The sequence below is a fragment of the Anolis sagrei genome, chromosome 1 (genome assembly GCF_037176765.1).
Source record: "Anolis sagrei isolate rAnoSag1 chromosome 1, rAnoSag1.mat, whole genome shotgun sequence".
Classification (NCBI taxonomy): Eukaryota; Metazoa; Chordata; class Lepidosauria; order Squamata; family Dactyloidae; genus Anolis; species Anolis sagrei.
Genome location: NC_090021.1, coordinates 76,497,911 through 76,524,154, shown reverse-complemented (window position 1 = coordinate 76,524,154; position 26,244 = coordinate 76,497,911). Strand labels below are relative to the sequence as shown.

At 39.2% G+C, this 26,244-nt stretch overlaps 1 protein-coding gene across 1 annotated transcript in view; it reads left to right on the top strand.

The window, feature by feature from the left end:
- Positions 1-26,244, top strand: part of AIG1 (androgen induced 1) — a 113,711-nt gene that overhangs the window by 20,270 nt on the left and 67,197 nt on the right. The window contains exon 2 of the mRNA XM_060753487.2: positions 18,989-19,144. Within this exon, the coding sequence (XP_060609470.2) occupies positions 18,989-19,144 (156 nt within the window). The remainder of the gene's footprint in view (positions 1-18,988; positions 19,145-26,244) is intronic.

Below are 26,244 nucleotides of genomic sequence, written 5' to 3'. Positions count from 1 at the left end.
TGCAATCCTCACAAGACCTGCAAAGAGACAACAGGAAGTCCATATTAAAAATGGCTGCCAGCTCTCTGCTACTCCTCAAGCACCCAAAATGGTGGAAGTATCACATTCTTTGGGCTCCCTGACCTTGATACTGAATGCTGCTCAGATTGAAAAAGAAAGTGAGGAAAGAGGGAGTTTGGGCAAGAGAAGGTAATGGGGTGAAAGCACTTTGCAACTCTGCCTCTTGTCACTGCCTTCACAATGGGTCCCTAAAACACACAGGCTGTTTTCTTTTCAGACCACAATCTCATTCTTTTTCATTATTTATATTCTTTCCCCTATCATCTTCATCATCAGCAGCAGCAGCTATCACTAGTGGTCGAGTATGATTGACTTCCAAGTTTAGGGTCTTGGTAGTGGGTCTGTAGATGACTGTAGAGACCTATTCTTGATCTGCACATTCTTTTGCAGTGAGGACATCAATTTCCACATGGAAGGCAGTGCCAACAAGTGTTGAATTGACATGCCTTCCTCTTGACACGTTTCTCCCTTTTGCCCTCCATTTATGCCTCTTCAAATCCCACAGCACTATTGACCTCCAGCTAAAGTGCTCTAGGGCCGGGGCTTCCCAGTTCTCGATGTCTATGTCACAGTTTTTAAGGTTAGATTTAAGCCCATCTTTAAAGCTCTTTTCCTGTCAGCCAACATTCTGTTTTCTATCCTTGAGTTGACTCAGCTCCCCTATCTACTATATATTTACACAGATGTGAACATTTTAAGATTAGCAGTGCAATTTACCCTTACACCCTTCATAACCCCTCAAACTGATCCTCCCCATCTCTTTAGCTCTTCCTAAGTATATGCCCTCTATGCATTTTTATAATGAGAGGAGGGAAAATCGTATGTTACATTCTTTTAAATTTTATCCTTGACTTACCCATAGGTCATAGCATAATCCACAAATTTGACTCTAAAACCTGCTCTCAAATTATACATGAGATTGACCTGTACACAAGTGTGTAATGTACTGCAGTTGGCAATTAGACTTTCCACCATAGAGATCTCAAATAGATGCTATATCCTGGAGTTGGTCCAATTAATTCCATCACCACCAACCCACATTCCCTTTCCTGAAGATGGGTGTGATTAAAAACTACACAGAGTGGCAGTTGGCTACTGAGAGTATAACAGAAAGAAATAATAATCTCCTTTTCTCACCTTCTACCCACCAGCAATTTGGAGTCCACCAACACAACTATTGTACTTTTATTGCTTTCTCCTTTATTACATAAAATAATAACCTTTCTTGAAAAACTAAAAATGTATTAACTGTTATAATTCAAGATCTGTGGATTTGAGATCTAGTAACCCATTTTGATTTCAGTTTTACTTTTAAGATTCTTCAGATAAATGGATCCCTCAGTCATAAAAGTGCCTTCCAAAAGCTCATCTTGCCAATTCTAATAGTATTGTCGAAGGCTTTCATGGCTGGAATCACTAGGTTCTTGTGGTCTTTTTCGGGCTATATGGCCATGTTCTAGAGGCACTTGCCTCTAGAACATGGCCATATAGCCCGAAAAAACCCACAAGAACCTAATTCTAATAGTATTTTCTTTGTATTAGTATAAATTCAAATATGATCTTACAGTTATTATAATAACTACACAATTTTGTTGATTTACTGTTTGAAATATGGTGGCAAGCTTGGGTAATACCATGCTTTGGCATGCTGGCAGCGGAATATTTTTGTAAGACCATATAAAGCGGGTGTGATTGGACATGTTTGAGTAGGATGTTTCTTTTTGTTGGCTGGAAGTAAGTCAGGTAGTTGACGCACCCAGATGGAATTTTTAAAATATGTATGAGAGTGGCAGCTGTGTGTGGGAAGAGTGACTTCAAGTGTACAGAAGAACAGGGAAGAGAAGGTAATGCTTTTTACTGCATATCTTAATGTGTTCACAGAGCTGAGCAGAGAGGCAAATGAGATTTACGTTTCCTATCCCCTGTTATCAGGCCATGGTAGCAATCCTGTTGGTATCTTATGCAAGAAGAAGGAGCTCCCATGTGAGAGCAGTGGGACAGTTTTGTCTGATGAAGAACCTTGGTATACAGCTCAGGTTAATGGAAGTAAAATGGCTTATATCAGGGATCCTCAAACTTTTTAAACAGAGGGCCAGGTCACAGTCCTTCAAACTATTGGAGGGCGGGATTATAATTTGAAAAAAACATGAATTAATTCCTATGCACACTACACATATCTTATTTGTAGTGCAAAAACACTTAAAAACAATATGATAATTAAAATGAAGAATAATTTTAACAAATATAAACTTATTAGTATTTCAATGGGAAGTGTGGGCCTGCTTTTGGTTGATGAGAAGGATTGTTGTTGTTGTTGTTGTTGTTGTGTGCTTTCAAGTCATTTAAGACTTAGGTTGACCCTGAGCGAGGGCTGGATAAATGACCTTGGAGGGCCGTATCCAGCTCTCGGGTCTTAGTTTGAGGATCCCTGGCTTATATGGTGCCATTACACATGCAGAGATGTGCAAGCATATTTTGTTGTGAAATTGGCTGCACATTTGGATGTGTGTTCCATTGTACTAAACTGCCATTCAGCAATCAATGCCTAACTCTACAAGCAGAGATTTACAGTATCTAGCCCCAATATAAAATCTTGACCATTGTTATTCCACATTACAGTTGTTATTGAACTGTGGCTCCCATTGTCTGTCATTATCAACTGTGCTGATTGATGGGAAATCTGAAAAGTTACATTGTTGATCCCTTTTTTACCCGAGATCTAGGTTTAAATTACCTTTTCATAGAATCATAGTTGGAAGATACCACAAGGGCCATCCAGTCCAATCTTTTGCCATACAGGGATACACAAAACACTCCTTACACATTGCCATCCAGCCTCTGTTTAAAAATCTCCAGAAAAGAGAGTCCAGAAAAGAGATCCCGAGGCAACATGTTCAGCTGTCAAATAGCTCTTACCATCAGGAAGTTCTTTCTAATGTTTAGATGGAATCTCTTTTCCTGTAGTCTGAATCCATGCTCTGAATGTCTCTGGAGAAGCAGTAAACAAGCTTGCTCCCACCCTTTAAATGTAAATGTTAAAAAGGATGCCACTGAAGAGCTCTGTCTCTAAGAAAAATAGTATGCTTATTTGTTTATTATTGGCAAGTAGATAATCCCAGTGGAAATTTAATATTACCGTTTGGTTTCTTATACTGGTCCTTGTTTTTGTTGCTACATGTTAGTCATTTCCCTATATAATTTATGCATACTGTTATTCCTGGGCCCCCACTAGAAGAGAACAGACTAATCCTATAGAGAGAACCTAGCAATTCAGATATTTATAAATCGCTTAGAAATATTCACAGACATGTATTGTACAGGATATTAGAGATCTGGCAAGCAAAGCATTAGACATGACTCTCAGCAAGGTTGCAGAGTTGGCCTGGAATCCAGAAACTAGGGTGGAGGCTATAGCGCTCGGCCATAACAACTACTGCATTCATATGAACTCTATTCATAACACTGCAGCTCTTTTGTGACAGCTGGTTCACCTACTGGTACTGGTTGGCTCTGAACTGGGTTTAAGACTGGTTTTATCAGGTTATAATGCTTAGTTTGTGTTTAAGCCTGGCAACCAAGCAAAATACTTTCCTATAGGTTGATTTGGTTTTCTGTACAGGCAGTCCCTAAGTTACAACCAAAATAGCTTCTGTAGGTTGCTGTCTATGCCCCTGTTCAGGAGATTTCACCTCATTTTCTGTCCCTGTGATCATTGGATTTTGAAATATTTGGCTTGTTGTGGAAACAAGAATTGCATAGAAAGTTTCAGTGGAGACACCTTTTCCCCATGATAAAACTTTCAGGAGGGAGTTTCCCTTCCTAGAGGTAGATTTCATAGAATAATAGAGTTGAAAAAAACCACATGGGCCATTTAGTCCAACCCCCTGCCATTCAGGAAAACACAAAGATTTATCTCGCTTCCTGTTTCACCACATTCTTAACCATGAGTAGTTTGTAAGTCGAATGTTTGTAACTCAGACACTGCCTGTATAGCAGTCAGGCTCCATGCATGGGAGCCGTAGATCCTTATACTGTCATCTCCTCCCCAAACATTATGTGAAATATGTCTTGGACTTTGTCTTGGTCCCACAGAATGGCCAGCTAATTTGTGCCTTAGTTGTGATTGTTATGTTGCCACACATATTTATAAAAACAGCCTGGATTTTTTTCAATATGTATAATGGGTTTTGTAATACATGCACCTCCCCTATTTATTATTTTTTCGTATCTCTGTGTTTGTATATATTTATAGAGTCAGGCCCGTAGCCGGGGGGGGGGGGGGGGTTGAGGGGCTTCAGCTCCCCCCCCCCCCCCCGAAATTCTCAGGGTGGTCCACGAGAAGGCCGTTATTTAAACAGTTATGTTTATTCATGCTCAATATATCCCATATGCATGGGGATATTGGGATAATGATACAAAAGGTTTGCTAGGGTAGATCTGAGCCCCCCCCCCAACCAAACTCAGCCCCTCCCAAATTAAACTCAGCCTCCTCCCCCGAATGAAAATCCTGGCTATGGGCCTGTATAGAGTCAAACCTTTTTTTTGACTCATTAATTAGCTGCTAATAACATATTCTTTAAAATGAACATTTCGATGAGGGCTGTGTCTGGAGAAGTCTGTTTGGGAGCCATGGAGAATCCACATTTGAGATCTTCAACTATAGATACTCACAAAATTTTAAAAAGGGATTTGCGGCACTACTGAATTGGAGTAACTTTTTGTAATATGAAGATGGGTACAACCTGGCATGGGAGCATTCTGAAACCATTTTGCAGTCCACACAGCCTGCCAGACCAACAGCACATCAGCACCAGTGCCCCGGCCTACTGGGGACCATTTGCTGCTGGTTCCCTGACCAGTAACACTTCCCTGGTAGAACCTTACTGGTGACATCACTTCTTGGTGAAGTCACAATAAAGCACCCAACCAATTGATCACCAGAAGATTTCGCCAGCAAAGCTGTGCTAGGGAACTCCTTCTACCTGGTGAAAAACGGGTGAGTCTTTTTGACATGAACCTTGGATCCAGCCTGAAGCAGTTGTCCGCATATCAAAAACACCAAGTGTCACCCTAGACTGCCCCAGAAGCTTCAAAATGACCTGTGGTCTTTGTTACAGATTAATGGCTGGAAGTAGCACTTCTGTTGCAGAATTAGCCATGTGGACTATATTTTATTTGGCCCATGCAGAGCTGGAGTTAGTCAGGTTGCACCCATTCTTCATATTGCAAAAACGTAGTCCTCAGAATTAACCCAGTTGTTCAGTAATGCCCAAGATTTCTTTATTATTATTTTTGTTAGGATCTAGAATTGAAGATTGTAAATTCATTTCATTACTTCCTGTGTCATTCACTTTTTTCAATAATTAAAGTGGTCTGTGGATCAACTTGAAAACAATTTAAAATGAAAACCAATGCCTCTCCCTTTCCAGAGTCTTCTGGCAGTCTTAAGAGGGTTCTGTGTTGCAGGATAAGATGCTCATATTTGTGGAATATGGAGAAAATTAGATGCTAGCAAAATCCTGAACACTGTAGTTCAACCAATATAGGTTATTGATAAGACATTGGTAGGGATACTTATTTCTTTAGGAACACAGTGAAATTCAGTAGCAGTCCCTATTAGTTATCCTGCTTCCATTAAATAAATATTCAAGTCATTTTAGAATCTTTCCTTCTTAGGTATGACAAGAGCAGTTACTTTCCATTTCTTCAGCGCTGTTTACTTAAATAAATATATCAAAGTTTTACTTCCCAGAGTTATATAAAGAATTGATCAAAGATTTAAAGCTATCAGAAGCAAAATGTTAAAGTACTTGTTTCTATGTTGGGCAAAAACAGTAGCTTTAGAGCACTTCAAAGAGAATATATTGCTGGGAGTGGTGTTCAGAAAAAAATTACTGCCTTAATTAGTGGCAAGCAATCATAGCAGATGAAAAGTTTTAGAGGTATAATAGTGTTGATTCAACATAGCCCAAATTGCTTGGGGTAGATTTCAAACATTTATTGTCCTCCTTCATAATGATAGCAGTCTAAAAATATGGCCTCCCTCCTCCATGGCATCTGAAGTTGCTCTGATGCCAAGGCTAAGGCATGAAAGTTTTCTCAAGTTTAGTGCTTTTTATTCATTTATTTTCCATACCGCTGCCACCGCCTCTGTCATCTTCTTAGTTTGCTCAGATAGTTCAAGCACAGCTGTTTTGTTTTAGTACTACCTTGTTTGTGCTTTTGGGGCTATACCAGCATAGTGGGTGAACCTGCTATTGGACATTTTAATGGAAGATGAGCACAGAATGAAATAAAAATGAAAGTTACTAATTCGAAGAGATGGAAATAAGCAACACTGGAAGAAACAAAACTGCTCATAACTGAAGCAGTCTAAATTTAATTAATTAATTCATCAATTGTTTGATTTTATATTCTGTCTTTAACTCAGCACAGGATACAAGGTTGCTTACAGTGTTGGGATGAACTACTTAATTAAAATCAACTGAATTATGATTTAACAGCTGGCATTTTATAGTGGTTTAAGCATTGGACTAGGATTTTGGAGAACAGGGTTTGGATTCCCGCTTGACCATGGAAACCCACTGGGTGACCATGGGCAAGTCACACTCTCTTAGCCACAGAGGAAGACTCTCGCTCTGAACAACTCTTGACAGGAAAATCCCTGTGAATAGATTAGCTTTAGGGTTGCTATATGTCTGAAACAACTTGATATACAGATTGAGTTAAGAATGTATCTATTAATTTTATTGGGAATTTTTAATCAATGCAAATGGCTCTAATAATTTTTGGGATCATGGGTTATGCTAGTTTAGTTAATAGACAATTGCGTTCGAATTGTTCTCTTGGAAGAACACTGTGTGCTTGACATGTGATTTTGAATTTGAGCCTTTTTAAGCTTTGGGGTCCCCTGTTGGCGCAACGGGTTAAACCGCTGAACTTGCAGACTGAAAGGTTGGTGGTTTGAATCTGGGGAGCAGGGTGAGCTCCTGTTGTTAGCCCCAGCTTCTGCCAACCTAGCAGTTTGAAAACATGCAAATGTGAGTAGATCAATTGGTTACGCATCTGAGGGAAGGTAGCAGTGCTCCATGCAGTCATGCCGGGCACATGACCATGGAGATGTCTATGGGCAATGCTGGCTCTTCATCTTAGAAATGGAGATGAGCACCACCCCACAGAGTTGGACATGACTAGATTTAATGTCAGGGGAAACCTTTACCTTTACTAAGCCTGGATCCTGTGCTGAGATCCACATGAGACAGTAAACTTAAGGGGAAAAAGGAGAGTGAACTAGATAAAGGGGGAATTAATGAGACTATACAGAGAAGGGAGAAAGGGAAAGCAAGGGAAGATTTTTGTTGGCATGCTGGAAGAACAGGATTTTCAAAACTTAAGACAGTGGTTTCCTTCTCTCCAAACGTCAGAATGGAGTTGGATTGGGTAGGAGCCAGGGAAGAATAAAATCATAGATGGGGTTTTCATTTTAATTGTGTAGTGATATAACATATATTTAAATGCTCATTTAAAAGCATGTATGTGTGTGTATGTGCCTTCGAGTTACCTTTGATTTTAAGTGACCATATTAATTTCATAGGTTTTTCTTAGGCAAAGAATACTTGGAGGCATTTTTGCCAGTTCCTTCATCAGAAATATAGCCTCCCGCATCTGACATTTGTTGGTGATCTTCCATGTAAGCATTAAACAGGACTTACCCTGCTAACTTCCAAGATCTGACAGGATAGATGAGGGTAAGCTATGGTAAAACCAAGAAAGATATGGATGAATTTTCTCTCAGACCAATCTGACCAGATTGCAAAGTGTAAGAAAAAGGCCTGCGCTTTAGACAAACCAGTAGTTTTTTGTTATTATTATTTTTCTGCTTCATTGATATTTTCATTAAAGGTTTTCTCATTTCAGCATAAACAACAACGAATTATTTGTTAGTATATTATTGATTAACTTCATATGTTAATCCTTTCTCACTGTCTTTCTCCTCTGTGAAGGGAAGCATTCCAGAAACGCCAATGAAATGAAGTGGAAAGGAATGAACAGACTCTGGTACTAAGTGACAATTGAGAGGGGGTGAATCCCGTCTCCCTACTGACATTTGTTAGAAACAGCTGAATTAGAGAACCCTTCATACTGCATTGAACTGCCCGATGCTGGTGAAAGACCATACTTTTGCACTAGCTACATACATGGAAGTAGTCTGTGCAGACAGTATGCCAACAGGTGATCTTCTGCAATCACTGTACCCTTGGTGGCTTTCTTTTCAGTTTCCAAAGTGAAAGAATGGTTGGAAAACACTGTCTTTGTTGTTCTTTCCATAGTAGTGACTTTTGAAGCAGATCTGTGATAGATAAATATTCATATTTTGCAGATATCATAATTGGAAGAGACCACATGTACCATCTAGTAGTACAACCCCCTGCCATGCAATCAAAGTACCCTGAGAGATGACCACCCAGTATGTGTTTAAAAGCCTCCAAAGAAGGAGCTTCTACCACACACCAAGACAGAAAGTTCCACTATTGAACAGCCGTCACAATAAGGAAGCTCTTCCTTATATTCAGGTGGAATCTCATTTCCTGTAATTTGAAGCCATTGCTCCTAGTCCTAGTCTCCAGGGCAGCAAAAAACAAGTCTGTTCCCTCTTGACTTTATGACTTTATCAAGTGCAGGTATAGGTGTACCTAAGATATTTCATTAGAGGCACCTAATAACACTTACAGATACATACAGATAGTTAAATAGAAGAACAGGATGAAGGCATGAAAATGGGAAATGTTCAGTAAAAAAGCATAACTAATAGTAGATTCCTTGGTAAGTTAGAAGGCAGTAGGAAAATAGAAAGATTGCATTCTAGGTGGATAGACTTAATCAAGGATGCCACAGCCAGACAGGAACAGAGCTGTTAACGATTGGGTGACTTGGAGGTCTCTCATCCATATGGTGACCAGAAGTTGAAGTTTTATTTATTTATTATTTGAACTTATATGCCGCCACTCCCCTGGGGCTCAGAGCGGCTTACAAGAACTGGCTAAAATTGAACACAATTTAAAAACAATTTAAATCAATTTAGCTGTTTGAGCCTCCAACTCCCAGAAGCCCTATTGAGCTTGTTCAGTTGTCAGGAATTATCGGAGTTGAAGGCCCAAACAGCTGGAGGGCCGCAGTTTGAGGATGCCTGGTATACAGTGTGCTTTTACAGAAGTCTTCATAGTTAAAGTATTTCAAAAATAATGGATAGTGGGAAGAATTTCCCTCCTCCTATAAGTATCTGCAAACAGGAAAAACTGATAGCAACCTGTTTGCCAATGTTAAGCCCCTTTAAAAACAGTTCCGGGGCCCTGAGCATATTCCTGAGCATCCTACTGAATGCTCACACCCTAAAATATGGAGAAATAATTTGGAATGCAGTAAATGTATTCTTTTATTTGCTATTTTCATCTACAAAGCGTGACTACAAAATATATTATTCCACACCCGAGAGAGCCTCTTGTGGAATGCCACACAGACCTTCATCCATGGCACTTGAAAGTTATTCCTAAAATATCAATGAACTGCTTTTTTAGAAGTATCAGGGGGAGTCATTAGAAGTGTCATGGAAAAAGGGCAAACAGGTGAAGTTCCGAGTTTTTGCTTCTTCAATGCCATTTCAGGGATTAAAGAAACCCCTTCATTTTGGATAAAGTATGCAGTGTGACCTCAGATACATAGAGTTCACATACTTAATTTCTATGCAGCATATTAGACTAAAAAAAGTCATTGAAATCAAACATATTTACCCCTTACTGAATGACTAATGTATTTAGAAAATGTTAGGGGCTTTCCTCCCACTGGAAATTTTATCCTTAAGCTTGGTTTAGTACAGACAGCTGCAATGCATGTCTCTTCCTCGCTTCTTAACTAGCTGTCCCAAATGTTACTTTTGTCCCAAATGTTACTTAGTTTATTTCATGGCCTTCTCCACTGTTTGTTGATTCCTGGCACATTGCCCAGAATAGATCAGTGATCACATTTTTAATATTGTGTATAATATTAATATTTAAGTCAAAATAATGGCATAGTCTGTGGTGCTGAATAGAGGCCAAACAAAATGTAGCTTTAGCAAAGAAAATATAAAAGATATAATCTAATAGAAATGTATTCCATATAAACACATATTTGCTGAATGGATGATATAGATTTAATGAAATTATCCTGTAAACAGGATAAGGAAAGTAATAAAGGCAGATTTTACATGTACTGCTCCATGAAAAGGAGGGAGGAGGGAACTAGCAATTATTACAAAATGAATTTGGCCTGGTCTTTTAAAAAAGAAAAAAAAGAAGACCTGTAAATGTAATTGGTGCCTGTGAAGGCAAACTTTCAATTTCTAATTCACAAACAGCAGACATATGCAGGCTGTTGTAGGGGTGGTCAGAAAAGGAATTACTAGAAAGGAAAACCTCCCCCACAGAGACTTAGATCTTCCTTCAAAAAGACTCCAGATCATGCCTTACTTTGAGAACCAACAGTGTTTATATGAAAGATTGGAGGGGATGGTTTGAGGCAAACATACACATCCTGCCTTCCTATTCTCCCCAGCTCCCCCTGTCCCATCCCAAAATATAGCAACAGTAAAAAAAAAAAACCTTTGCATTTATAGAATGGAAACGAAAGAAGCCAAAATCTGGTAGCCTATTGGCTACAAAGTCCTGCGTAAAGAGTTCATGTGTATGTTTTTTTACATTTCTAGTACCTAAGCCAAAATCCCATTGGTATTGTGTAAATGAATAACAACTCTTACACATGTAGTGCTGCTTTTTAGCTGTAACACAATGGATCTATTCAGTTCATGAGTGTGTAGTTAGAATTCTACAGAAGTGTGACCATTTCACAGAAGCCTAAATCATATTTTTAGTCCTGACTAGGGATGAATCATTGCAACAATTGGATGTTCCTATGTGTTGATACACCATTCAAGATTTGATACACTGGAACTGTTTTCCTGCAACAGCATTCCAGCTATGCAGTTACATATTCTTGGGTAGTGCATTACTATTTCTTACTGCCTTCAGTGTCCCACTTCATTCACCGTGGTTTCAAAAATGTGTACTGTGTATTCCAACTTGCTTGTTGGCACACTGGCAGATACACAATAATTTGCATAGTATTGGTAATTAACAGAAGAATGGTATAGACCAACAAAAGCAGGGTATAGTTTACATATCACAAGCATGATGTAGGACCGTGGGCTGTTATGTTCTTATTTGAAATCCAGTGGAATTGTCAGTATACACAAGATACGATTCTGGGCTGTTCGCATAGTGAGCCACATGGCATATAGGTCTATTTTATTGGATTCAAATAAGATGTATACTAAACAACTAATGTAGGAAATTTGTCTCATTAATTGACTGCAAATAAAAGGAACGGGTCATAAAAAACCCAATTACAGCAATCTTTTGATGATGACATTTTGGTTTTTTATGACCTGTTCCTTTTATTTGCAGTCAATTAATGAGACAAATGTACAGGATCTAGTCTTAACAGACTAGATCCTAAAACAGCTCTTGTGAGAATGTAAGGACACATTTTTGTATAAGAAAGGATCAGCCATTTATCTGAATACTATATTTGCTTTCCACCTTCATTATAGCAATCTTTTGATGATGGCCTTGGAGGTGGAAAGCAAAGATAGTATTCAGAAAAATGGTTGATCCTTTCTTATACAAAAATGTGTCCTTACATTCTCACAAGAGCTGTTTTAGGATCTAGTCTGTTAACTAGATCCTGTACATGACACTTGTCCATGACTGATTAACATGTGGGGATCATGACCAGTAGTATTTTAATGATACTACCTCTTTACATTAAAAAGTGACTGCCATGTGGCATTAGAAAACCATTTAGGGTTTTTGGCAATAAGGGGGAATATGCCTGTTATTGATGTTTTCCTAGTTTGAGAACTTTGACCACAAGATGTTGTGATCCACAGTGACAGCCCTCCTTATTGCTGAAGACCTAAACCCTCTTGTGATATCAGTAATCTATTATTAAATAATTGTTAAATTATGTACATCCAGAGTCCTAGTGATCTCCCAAATGTAGTACATGTGTGTGCTGATCACATGTGTGTGCTGATCACAGACGAGGATACTTGAGTACTACTGGCATCTCAAAAGCAATTTCTGTATTACAGAGGTCACCAGTGGTAGTACAGTGACTCTTTTTATTCAGGTTCAGAACATGGGCTTGGAGGATACATAAGCCCCTTTTGTTCCTACTCTTTGCAACAGCACGTCTTTGCCTGTGGTGACAAAATAGGAACCTTGCTGGAAATGTTGCTAGTTCAACAGTAGCTCCTGTCTGTTTCTGTCCCTAGCTCCTCTGGGTTGGCCTACAATACAGCCCTGCTGAAGCATCATTGCCTGGAATCCTGGAGTTGACATTGAACTATATGTACCAATGGTCTGACTCAGTACAAGTAGCTTCCTGTGTTTTTGTATAATGTTTAGAACAAAAAATATGAGAACACAAAACATGTTTGAAATAAGATAGGAGTCCCTCCTCATATCATTGCTGGCGAATAAAAGAACAATTTCCAAATTTCTAGGCCCATACATCTCAATAAAAGTTATTTTTGGCTTGTCCTCCTCCCCTGCCTCAACTGGTGGGTGTGGATAAATGTGTGTTAAATGTATTGCTTGATGTGTGAGCGAAAAGAAAAAAATGGGTGACTTAAAAATAGGAAGAGAAACGACTCAGAAATTCAAGTGAAGCTTTTAGCAAGCACAAATATGCAAACAAAGAAGTAAATATTATTATTGTTTCAGTGATTTTTTTAGAAACAATGACAAAAATCCAACCATTTTCTTTATATTTGGAATTCATTAAAATATTGCAGAAGTCTGAATTTGCATAGTCTTATGTTCAGTGGCAATTAAAATGGTAAGGAAAAAAAGTGATGGCAACTCTTATATTCCACTGAGGACACTTCCAGATAGCAGTCAAATCCACACTAAGTGCTTGGGCACGAATTTGAATCCCCACCCCACACCTAAAACCTGGGATTTACTGGGGGGGAGGTGTCCCCATACCATCCTGGTAACTACCAGGATGGTATGGGACCACCCAATCCCCCCTCACCAAAAGCCCTTAAAAGAAGAAATATCGGGCTGCCATTAAGGTACTGCTGAAGTCCTCCTGGCATGTAGAAATGATGTACCAGAAGATTGGGGGGGGGGGGGGGGAGAGAGAGAGCAATAAAATTTATTTCTTCTTTTAAGGGCTTTTTTTGTGGGGGAGAGGGTGGGCACCATCTTGCTCCTCAGGCTTTCGAAGTCCAGAGAAGTAAGATGGGAAGTGGGGGCCAACCCCCAGATAGTTCTGGAACTACCCGTGGATGAGTCCCCACAGGCCCAATACCCCATTAGACTCAGGCCTTTCAGGAAGGGCCAGATCAAATGGGGTATCAAATTCATTTATTTTTACCTTAGGCGTTGTTTGGATGCCTCAGGAAAAAGCTGACAGGTCCTGCATTTGGGGGCTTGTCAGAAAGGACCCTAAGAAGCCTGAATACACAAGGATTCAAATCTGCAGTAAACTGTAAGAATTGCCACCATTTTGTAATAATCTATATGCTGGACAGGTACAGTATGGTCTCTTCAATTTGGGAACTGGCTGTACCTGTTGAATTTGGGAAGGGCAAATGAGAGAAAAATTAGTTCAGCTATTCTTTTTTTTGACAAATTTACCAAAATTTGGAAGTGTCTTCATATTCAAGGTGAGAAGACTCTTTAAAAACATCAGAACCAATGAGAAAATGAAACTGCCACATTACCCTGTCCCTATCCAAGCATTGCCTGTAAATCATAACTTCAGTAACCAAAGAGTTAATTAGACTGACTAAACATTCCTTTGATAAATGTTATCAACCACATTTTCTCCATTGGTGTAATGTATGTTCATCTCACTAAATCACACTAGGGAATGAGAAATGAATACAAGGTGTGCATAGAGGTGACAAGAAAGGTCATAAGAGATAATCAGAGGAAATAAATCATATTCTAGTTGCTTCGCAGCAAGAAGAAAAACCAGACTTGTGGCTCTAGTGAACTTAACAAGGTGAAGATGTGACCTGGCAAGTTTTCAATAAATTTATTTTTGCATGGAGAAAGATATAAATGATTTTGCTACCATTTCCAGCTGCTGCCTGTTTGAGCTGATAGTATATCTCTCCATTCAAACAGAAAAAAAATTCTAGGTATTACTGTCTTCTGCAGTTCCTGAAGATCTGAATTAGGTAGAGTACCATCACTTTACATAGCACTTTACAAATAAAAAAACAACAGAACAAATCCCTACCATCAGGTTTACAATCTAATTAAGACAAGACAAAAAAGGATATGAGATGGACCTGTCAAAGGTTATTAGTTATAACTACATACCAATATAAAAACAACAACAAAACTTTAATAATAATAAAACTTTATTTATATCCCACCACCATCTCTCCAAGGGAACTCGGAGGGACTTACATGAGGCCAAGCCCAACAACACATCAATAAAACCAACAAGCAATAAGCAAATAAAACAATACAATTAATATAACTCACATATAGACAATAACACAGAGAGATTTAAAAACTTTATTACCTGCCCTCTTACAAAAAATAATAAAAATAGCAAACATTCAGTGCCCAAAAACAAATAGGCAATCAAGGCAAAATATAAAATAAATTCAATATAACTGATAAACAATTGAAACCTAAGGTTAAACTAAATAAACATAATACACACAAAGAGTCATACCAATTAATGCACAATACATTTAAAACATAATATAAGCTGAGGCAAATATCCCTTGTCTAGATGGTGTATGTCAGATATGCTAAACCTCCGCCTCTCCCCAAGATAGATTACCCAAATGAGTCTTTAAAAGCTTTTTAAAGAAAATGAGAGAAGCGGCCATTTTTAGTTCTTTAGGAATGGTGTTCCAGAGGTGAGGAGCGGCCACGGAGAAGCCCCCCCCCTTCTTGTTCCCACCAATCGTGCTTGAGATGGAGGTGGAACTGAGAGCAGGGCCTCCTCCGCAGCTCAAAGTGCTTGTGTTGGTTTATACAAGAAGATCCGATTTTTCAAATAGTCTGGGCCTGAACTGTTCCATTGATTAAAAGTGTATAACAGGCATGGGCTTGAAGAAATTAGCCACAAAGAACGTTTGTTTCCCAGTAAATCTGATTTATTCCACACCTATCCCAAAATGCATCTTGTCTTTGCTGCGAATCTGTGTGTGTGTGTATTCAAGGCTCTATCTACACTGCCATATAATGAAGCTTCAAACAATGCAGTTCAAATTGTATTCTAGAGTACATAGAACCAAGTCACCTATTGACTTGTGATGCTCCCATGAATCTATTAGCGTTTTCTCAGGCAAAGAATACTTAGAGTGGCTTTGTCATTTTCCCTCCCTAAAATTACCCTAAAGCACCTGATATTAGTTGGCAGACTCCAATCCAGGTACTAATCAGGTCTGACCCTGCTTAGCTTCCAAGATCAGATGGGACCTGGGACCTTTAGGGTATTTAGACATCCAGCCTCTATGAGAATATTACGAACATGATAAAAGTGTGGCCAATGCTTTCTGTGCACTTACGTATTCCCAAAATCAGTCCCTAGCATTTTCAGTTAAAAGTGTCAAGTAGCAAGGCTAATGGGGGAAAAAAACTGGATACCACGAAGAGGTGCTGCCAGTCAGAACAGACAATATTGACTGGCAAATATCTGGTTGATTGGGCTCATAGCTTTCCTTAATTGTGGATAAAATCACAAATGAACACAGCAAAGCGTTTTTTAGCTTGCTGAGCAATGTTGTGATAGCTTTATTGTGTCATCTTGCACCTTTTAGTTAGTGAAGAGTGTTATTAAAGCTTTGACAATTATCTTGTTATGAATATTAGTATTTCCTAAATTTTGCCAATCATGAATAACATTAACTAATGCTCATTAAGGAATTTGGGAGGTTTCCTGTGGTTTTCTCTTTTAATGGTTCTCTCTTTCCTAATAAATGTTTCTAGCCGGGTGGGCCCTTTGTCAAAAAAGTCATGTATTATGCAGTTTGCTTTATCATTTTCAAATTTCAACACAGGTTTATTATTTCCTCCCATAGCCAAAAATACAGGTAACTTTCTCTCCTACAGGAATTTGCCAAATCTAGAATGGGGTAATTTGGAGCACGATTGCTGGAGTTTGGGGGAAGGGTGATGGCTGCACAGTGCGGCCCTGAACCAGTAAGGTGACTTGATGGTGGTTGCATGGCCAAGTGGCATCAGACCCAATTTGGTGTCACTTGCCCACAACCCTTACCATGCCCCCTTCTATCTGCCATTTGTTGTGCCAACCAGGCACAAAAATGACACCAAACAATTTTCATTCCCTCGAGTGACCATATCGAAAGGGATGAGGCAATGTGAGAGGGAAAGAGGAATTGCTCCTTTCTTTCCCCCATCCCTTCTCCATTCAGCTTGTCTAGATGGAATAGATGAAAACTATTTCTTTTCTATCATAGATACTTGGATGTAAATGAAAATCTGAGGGACTGAGAGGTCTTATTGTTTTAATTTACATATGTGTTCATTATTTTGAAAAAGGCGTAATAATGAAGCCAACAGCTTTCCATTTTGTCCAAGCCACTTTATGCCCTCTCTCAGCTCCGTGCAGAACTGACATATTGACTGGCTGAAATCCTAGGGACATGTCACATGTCTTCAGTGTGACTAGGAAATAGTTGGAGAGTTGCAGTTTTAACATTTTAAGAAGTCATGTATCTGTATCATGTATTTGGCAAACTGGCCTATTAGAAGTTTGGCTAAGAACTTTATCACCCAAGCCAGTTGTCTCACATCAATCATATTGTTGTTGTTGTGTATTTAAAAAAACATAAATTTATCAATCTGGAAACAGTCACTTTCACACCTTATCACCAATATCATTTTGGTGTTGCTTTAGTGATGCATGTCCACACAATCAGTCTTTGTTTGACCCTGTCTTCCTACCCACATCCATCCAATGTAGTAAATGCGAAATGTTGAAATTTTTGTTTGTGTTATTTTCTTATGCTGCAGTTGCACAATTTCTATGCTTCTTGGAAATTGAGGTTGCTGTCATAATTGCAAGCCATCTAAATACTGTATTTGTGAATTCATGTCAAAATAAACTGAAAAATAAAATAAAACCTGGGGAAAGGGATAAAAGCAATGCTGTTCCTGCGCAACACAATGTTCTCTTTGCTAGAGACTGAAAGTGGAGTGAGTTCACCCTGCTTGGGAATAGGGAGGAGAAGAAGAGAATTATATCCGCTCACCCCACATGACTGTTGAGATATTAGAACTGCAACAGAATATTGGAGCCATGTTGGAGCCATATTAGAACTGCAACAGCAATATTGGAGCCATTAATGGGTTGTCCCTGTCAATGAACAGATGCAACCCAATAATGATGGAAATGCAATGTAACAATGGGAGAAACACAACATCTTAGCCATAATGCTATTATCCTGCTGTAATTGCAATTCATCGCTTTTTGTGTGATGAAACCCTAAGACATAGTTCTCATTATTCAGATACTGCAAGGATCTATCAATTGTGCTTATATGCATTTAAAAGCCTAAGCACTGAAGTAGCCCATAGTTGTCAGCTGAGCTAAATTGTGGGTTAGGTGTCTGATAACATTGCTGTTCCCTCCCCTTGTGACCTTGTCATTACAGAACAGCTGATGGAGGCAGGCTCAGTTTATGATTGATTGGAAAATGCACAAAGTATATTCCCTTAGAGAGTGGGTGTGTGATTTTTTTGAGATTATGTTACTTTGGATAGATCTTCTTTACTTATGGCTTGATAGAAGCCTCGGTACAAAAATAAAAACCCGATTAGGTCATATCACAAAATGTTGCCAATGCAGCATTGTCCCTAAGTGAACATTTAAGAGTGTTTTGTCCAATTTAACATTAGGCAGGATGTCATAGGACTTTCCACATCTGATTTTGGACACAGTTCAGTACTCTCATAGATTTTACTTAAGGAGTATTTCCTGGAAATTACCCAAATTTTCTTATTCTAAAATTCCTCAGATTGTTCCTAGGGTTCCTTATGTCACTATATATTTTTATTTAAAAATACCTTGCCTGTTGGGCTTTATGCATTTTAAATCACATGGCTCATTGAATTTGCAAAGGAGTGATGTTGCCATATATTTATGAGTTTGCATCACCATCCATTTTGTGTGATGCTTAAACAAGTTTGGATAATACAAACATCTTTAAGTTACTGTACTTCTTGGAAAACCTCTTTGCCCCCCCCCCCCCACACACATACATCATTGTAGCAATGAGCTGCTCATTGTAAACTTTTCTTACCAGTTACCTTCCTGTCTTCCATGTTGTTGCTCCTCAAATTCCAACACCCAATTTAGGAAGATGAAATTGAATCTAAGTAAGTAGTAATGTTAGAAAGAGTTTTACTGAAATACTGCCCTGTGTGCAAGTATTATAGCTTATTTTGATTTATTTTTACACAAGCCTGTGTACAGTAGAACTACTATCACAGACTTACCTTCTTCATTTAGATTAGATTGGGCAAATTTCATTTGATAATTTCAGATAAAATGGATAGTTGTCTCATAAGGTGGTCAAGATGTCGTTCCAACTGCAAATGTCTAATATTCTCTAATATTTCTGGTTAGGAATTGGCATGTTGTAATGCAATGTGGAATGTAAGAATAACTGAATCTGGTTAGTTTTTAGTAGAGCTGGTGCACATTGGTATAATGCATAACACTCTATTTCAATTTAGTGGAGCCACCGTCCAGCTCGTGGGATTTCTGTGTCATGCTTTGGCCTTCAAGGTATTTATATTTGTCTTTTTTATTTGTCTTTTTAACACAGGTTATTCAAGCAGTCTTTTTTGGGATCTGCGTGTTGACTGACCTTTCTAGCCTTCTGACTAAAGGAAATGACAGCCAAGAACAAGAAAGACAGCTCAGAAAACTCATTTCCCTCCGTGACTGGATGATGGCTGTCTTAGCTTTCCCAATTGGAGTTGTAAGTAACATGCAGAGTAATTTATTTTCTTCCACTTTGATGCATATAACGCTTGCTTTGTTTATAGTCTGTAAGAAAAGGTTTGTCTTGGACTCAGCAAAAGGAGATCAATGATTTTAAAAGAAAAGCTCTTAATTATTTTTTTCCTTCTTCAAACATGTGTATTCTTGAGCAGAATATAATTTTCCTATTACATTTATAAATTGCTTTTATTTATAATAAATTATAATTATGGTTTTTTTTTTTTGCTACAGCACTTGAGTGTTGTATATGTTTTTGTGACTATTTCTAAAATGGAAAATGGAATGGCAGTTCCAACTAAATATGTAATTCTTTTTTCTCTGTTGTTGATGTTCCATTAAATATGCTCCAGAGAGCAGTTAGCTCAGTTAACAATATAATATAAAAATAGCAATTAAAATAATAAAATAAACATAAAGCAATGTGAAAATCAATTTAAGTGCATACATTTGTCACAGAAAATAGTATAAAATTCATCATGCTGTCAGGTTATCACTTTAAGTGTCATTCCCAAAAGACTTGCAATAACACCTCAGTTAAGAACACTGTCCAGTTAGGATTAACTCAATTTTGGAGGTTTCTGGTGGGCAGAGCCATTGCATAAAGCAACCTGGTTTATGGTTATTTGCAACTTAGAAGACTAACACAAATATTTTTAATTGTGCTCACAACTGAATTGGGAAGCAGTGTAGTTTATTCGAGACAGGTGTTAATATGTTTCTGTCAGCTCACTCCTGCCCACAGGTGGAGTCCTATACTAATAGCAGTTGAAGCTTCAAGAAAACATTGAAGTTTCTGAACATGTAGCCACATGTGGAGCATATAACAGTTGCACAATTGAAGATTATCAACACATGGATGCATAAGCATTTTCTAGGATCAAAAAATCAGGGTTAGGCCGTTCTTTTTTGAGAACCTTAATTTATCTTTTAAAAGGTGAGCTTTGCAGTGCTCTAGAACTCTTCATCAGACTGGGCATTATAGAAATTGAGATGGCAGAAAAAACCTTATTTCTTACCTGCCTCTCCTCGTGGCTCGAGGTGGGTTGAAACATCATTAAAAACACATAATCATCTAAGAACATTCTATAAAATATAGACATTAAAACATATTTCTAAAAAACACATATTAAAATACACAAAACAAATATCAAACATAAGGTGCAGGCTTAAAATTTGTGATTAAAATTGGCTGGGTGGGCCTGCCAGAAGAGGAAGGTCTTCAAATATGTTTTAAATTCTGACAGTTCATTTAGCTGTCAGAGCTCTTCTGGCAGGGCATTCCACAGTCTTGAGGCAGCTGATGAAAAGGTCCTCTGAGTGATGGTCGCTAATCAGGTTCTGGCTAGTTGGAGTATCTCCCTCCCAGAGGATCTAAGTGTTCCAGGTGGATTGTACAGGAGAAGGCAATCCTGTAGGTAACCTAGACCCAAGGGCTTTAAAAGTCAGAACTAACACTTTGTACTTTACTCAGAAACTAATTGGCAGTCAGTGGAGTAACTTTAGTATGGGTGTAATATGTTCATTATTGAATGTTTCTGTTATCTGGCCACCATATTTGAACCAGTTGAAGTTTCTGAACTCAGTAAAAAGGCAGCCCAATGTAAAGTACATTGCAGAAGTCCAACCTTGAGGTTACCAGTGCATGCACTACCATATTTAGGTCCTCCAATTCTAGCTGGCATACCAGCTGAAGCTGATAGTAAGCACTCCTGACCATTGCATCTACCTAAGCTGACCCTTGGAGAGACAGATCCAGGAGCATGGATAACACCCTGCCGCATGCCTCCAGATGATCTCTCCCAAACAATTTCATGTAAATATTAAAAAGGATTGGGGATAGAAGGGCACCTTGTGGGATGCCACATAACAGCTCCATTTTTGAGGAGCAACTACTGCCAAGCACCATCATATGGAACCTGTCAACAGAGACACACACCATATGTCAGTGTTAAGATGGAGATCATCCGCTAAGGCGACCATAGCAGTTTCAACTCTGTATCCTGCTCTGAAGCCAGTTTGAAATGGGTCAAGGAAGTGTGAGTTATCCAAAATTGCCTGAAGTTGGAGGGCAACTGCCTTCTCAATCACTTTGCCCAAAAAAGGAAGGTTAGAAACTTGTCTGTAATTATTAAAGTCCAGAGACTCCAGGGAGGACTTTTTCAGCAATGATCTAACTACTGCTTCTTTTAAACAGAATGGAAAATTCCCCACCCTGAGAAATGCATTAGTAATTTGTTGTATTCGAGATCAAATTTTCTCCCCCTTGGATGACCAGCCAAGAGGGACAGAAATCAAGAAAACAACTTATCTTCTTTACTTGCACACATCAACAGTACTCACCAATTGAAATTATTCCAGTGTAATCCCACTCACAGAATTACTGGACACCTTGTGGTTGGCTTCTGCTCCAATGACAGCATCTAAGTCAGCTTTTATGCAAGAGATTTCATCTGTGAAATGGTTGCATACCAAGTGTTCTAATAATGGGTTCGGAGGAGTGGGTACCGAAGTTAAGTCTCTCACCACTCTGAACAACTCAGCCAGATATGAATCTGCAGGTGCAATACCTGCAGAGAAGAAAGCTTTCTCTGCTGTGCATATTGCCACCTTATAGGAGCAGAGGTTCCCTCTATATTGTGTCTCATCATCTAAAAGTCAAGTTTTCTGCTATCTGCACTCTAGTCGTCCTTTCTGTTTCATTGCCCTGAGGGTCTCTCTATACCAGGGAACCTGGTTTGTAATGTGTTGGAGAGGATGTTTGGAAGTGATCATGTTGCTAGCCCTGCTTAGATTCTGATTCCATTTATTGGCCTGGGATTCAACAGGATCATCATTGATGGAATCTCAGAAGATCCATTAGGCTTTGAGGGTGGACCATTTTAATCGGTCCTCTACCTTTGCATAGGTGGGTTGTTGCTGTGATATTAGCCCTGACCAGAAAATGACAACTCTGAGATATTGATCACCTCTGCTCAAAACTCTGTATGTTCCAAACTGAAAATTGTGTCAAGGGTATGACCTGCTGAATGTGTCAGCCCCAAAACCAATTGGAATAGGCCCAAGCTGCACCTGACAAACTGGCTTCAAGTGGCCTCAAGTCACCCAAAGCAAAAATCTGGATGACTGCAACAATACCTCCGAGTCCAATTCCATGATCTCAGCCATGGAGTCTGTTAGGCAGCTGGGTGAATGGCACATTAGCAGAGTCCCCAGTCTATCCCTGGTTTTCAGACTGAGGTGCACACAGTCAATGTGATTCAGCTCCCTAGTAAGTAATTTGGTCAGATTAAGATGGTCTTTATAGACTACAGCTACCCCACCCCGCCGCCCACTTTCACTCACTTGCTTACTGACACAGCACTCGGCTGGGGGGGCCTGAGCTCAGGTTGGCCACTATTATCCCCCAGCCAAGTTTCTGTGAAGCATGCCAGGTCAGCTCCCTCATCTTTGAGGAGATCATAGATGATGTGTGTCTTTTTTCACTGACCTGGCATTACCTAAGAGCAAGGGTAGGCTTGTGGGTGGTCTGGCTCATTCTCCAAGTTCCCAGGCTGGCAGAGAGACTGGAAGGTGAGAGATTATTAAACAACTTTCTGTCATTCCTCTATAAGGACATGTGACCCTGCCATCACCATATCTCCTTCTGCCCTGTATGACTTATATGACTTATAAATTGAATTAAAAACAAACCATACAGAACCAAAGAGACAACCAAAAACAAAAAAATGAAAAGACAAAAGACAAATAGGACATTAACACAACAGCACTTAACACGCAGTCAATGGGTGTTTTCCCAGTCAACCAGGCCAAATAGTTAGCTAGTCCAGCAGCACCCTGCTCCCATCAGGGGGCCGCCTTGTAGCCAAGTAGAAGGTTCTGGAAAGCCATCTCACTACTACCCAGTCTTTCATCTGGCTCTCTCACCACCAGCTGATGTAACAATCCAAGAGCAACCAGTATCCACTTAATGTGCTGTTTCTATCACAAACAATACACAACATGTGTTAAAACAAAAGAACTCTTCCCAGGCCTCCCAGATTGAATGGGCCTGGAGATTGAGTCTACTCACAAAAAGACCAGCCAGCAGCAGAAGACCAGGTAGCAGAAGAGTTGGATGGAAGTTCTCTGGTTTCTGGCCTCTTCCTCCATAGCAGACTCCATTATACCATAGGATCTGTAGTTTAAGTGTATTTCTGGAGAAGAGACAGATTAGTCTTGCAAAAACCACATCCAGAACTCTTTTTCAACTAGGCCAAATGTTGCATGTGGCTCTAGGACTACTGGTTTTCAACATCTGTAGCAAGCATAACTGTAACACAACCAAGTGCTGTTTAATGAGAAGGTGGTTGAGGAAGCCACTTCCAAATAAAATGGAGGGGTTTCTCAAAGCAAAAGGTTATGTCCATAAGATCAACCTAAAAAATGATATATTCAGCAGCCAGTCAACCTGCCTCCTGACCAACCAGCTGTCCCCATCCTTTCATATAGAGATCTCTTGAGAGCAGGAAGTTTTAGCATGCCACTCCTTTTTTCTGGTCCAGCTGCTGTTTGTTATCCCTACTGCTGAACTGAAACACATTCCTCAAGTACGTTTTGATAGATAGGAAAAAAAATGGGAAGAAATATTCCTGCAGGTGTCCCCATAAGGGAACTTGAATTGAGTCACTAAGGGAGTCACCTAGTTCATTTCTGTCTGGCAGGGGAAACACAGAATGGCTTTCACCAGTGTGTTGTCCTGTTTGTGTCACCCTAAGTTCACTCCAGCACTTGCACTGGTAGAGAACTGGTTTAGCAGCCAATAGATAGGTCACCCAGTTCATGAATCCATATCCATGCCAAACCATCCATTTGAGCCTTAAACCTATGGCTGAGTTTTATTCCACACTTGTGGCGTCTTGGTTTTTAATGAACTATGTAACCCTGAGAGTTGCAGTTTCTGGACGTCATTTTCTGTCATTTTCATTTAACTTTAAAAAGTGCAGTGGGGTTGGAAAAAATGCTGAATCTTGTAGCAGTTCATAGGACATCTTTGTACATGACAGAGCAACAGAAAATGGGTGGTGTCATACTTCCTGTGCATTGGAAGCTGTGTTAGAACTAAACAAACAGCCATCCCTTAAGTATTTATTTATGTTAAAAAAATCCTGTTAAGAATTCATAGAATTATGCCTGTTTCTCTCTGTGCAAGAGGAAAGCAGATCGCTCCAAAAGAAAGGAAAGGAAAAATAATGTGAAAGCCAGAAATAGAATTAAAAGAATTTGAATATATAAGTGACCAGTGGCTTCTCTACATCAGTCAAACTCCAGATTCATCTCTAATAGACTAAACATGGTGCACAATGACTATTGTGGGAATTTTATTTTAAACTTTTTCACTTTTGTCATATTTGAGGGATAATCCAGAGTTTGTTTCAGGGCAGTCTGGACAGCAGGATTTGGTCCACTTTGGGGTCCTCCTTCTTGCTGGTCTCATGGATGGCCAATTCTAACATTGGTCAATGTACCTGTTGTTAGATTATTCTATGATTCTAGCAGCCAGCCAGATGGAGCTTGATAGCCATCTAGAAGCAGTGGCAGTGACACAGAGGTGAGATGTGGACTATCCAAATGTAGTTCGGGGCCATCTGGACCATTGCCTTGGATGTGGCGTGACCATGCTTGATCTGAAGCTGCTTCGGGGCTAAATTTATACCCGATTAACCTGCCCAGTGTAGATGCATTCCAAAATTACTTAGTTCATGTAAGACAAACCCAAGAATCTCAGTAGTACATCCATCCATAGAAAACTAGTTAATGATTTTGCCACATTGAACTTAACAGTTCCAGTTTTTGCTGTTAAAGATTTGTTCATTCATCTGGTTTGTATAGAAAAAAAATTCCAGCGTTTTATCTACATGCAAACTAAATAGTATGTAACAATTATCTCTTAGTCTAAACAATGCCCTCCCTGCAGAAAGAAGTGTTGCTGTTTTTCATTTGGATAGGTCTGAGTGCTTTCCAAGGGGACTCTTCTGTTGCGTAAAACAGGCACAAGCGGGAATCCCAAAATAGAAAAATAAGCAGATGTGAATAAAGTGTTTATCAAGATTCTGATTAAAACTGAAGTGGGAATACTTAAAAAGATGCCAGTTGCTGTCAACATCTAAATTAATGTTACTGAAGTACTTGCATGTTTCTAATATTTTAACAAGGAAAAAAAACCCTAAACACCAATAACGGTAATTTTAGTTCTGAGAATTATTATCAGAAAGCAGAGTACTCTAATTATCCATGTCCAAGTATAAACTTGGGAGTTCTTTGTTATCTTAATTTATATAGTAATGTGTAAATGAGAATAGTAATGCCTTCTTAAATCAGAACAACACATGCAGTCATTACCTACCATATAAATATAAAACAAAATATATAACCCCAATGCTCAAACATCTACAAAAAACAGAAAATATCATTTTGTGAGTCCATGGAACATTTTATACCACCTTGCTTTATAATAATAGAATCATAGTTGGAAGAGACCCCGTGGGCCATCCAGTCCAACCTCCTGCCAAGAAGCAGGAAAATCACATTCAAAGCACCCCTGACAGATGGCCATCCAGCCTCCGCCCCTGCCAGGGCAGAGAGTTCCATTGCTGAACAACTCTCACAGGCAGAAAGACTGTGATGTCTCCATTTTATAGATAGCATTTCTTTCAGTCAAAGGCATGGGAGCACAAGGCCACAAATGATATTAAAATGTTATAAATGCTAGAAAAGGTGAAGGGGTAACTATATAAGAGTTCAATAGTCAAATTTAGTCAAGTATCCCCCAGTGGCACAATGGATTAAAAACCCTTGTGCTGGCAGGACTGCTGACTGAAATGTTGGTGGTTTGAATCTGGGGAGCAGGATGAGCTCCTGTCTGTCAGCTCCAGCTTTCCATGCGGGGACATGAGAGAAGCCTCCCCCAGGGTGGTAAAACATTAGGGAATCCCTTGGGCAATGACCTTGCAGACAGCCAGTTCTCTCACACTTGAAGCAATTTGCAGTTTCTCAAGTTGGCCCTGACACAAAAAAGTCAAATTTCTAATTCAGTACACA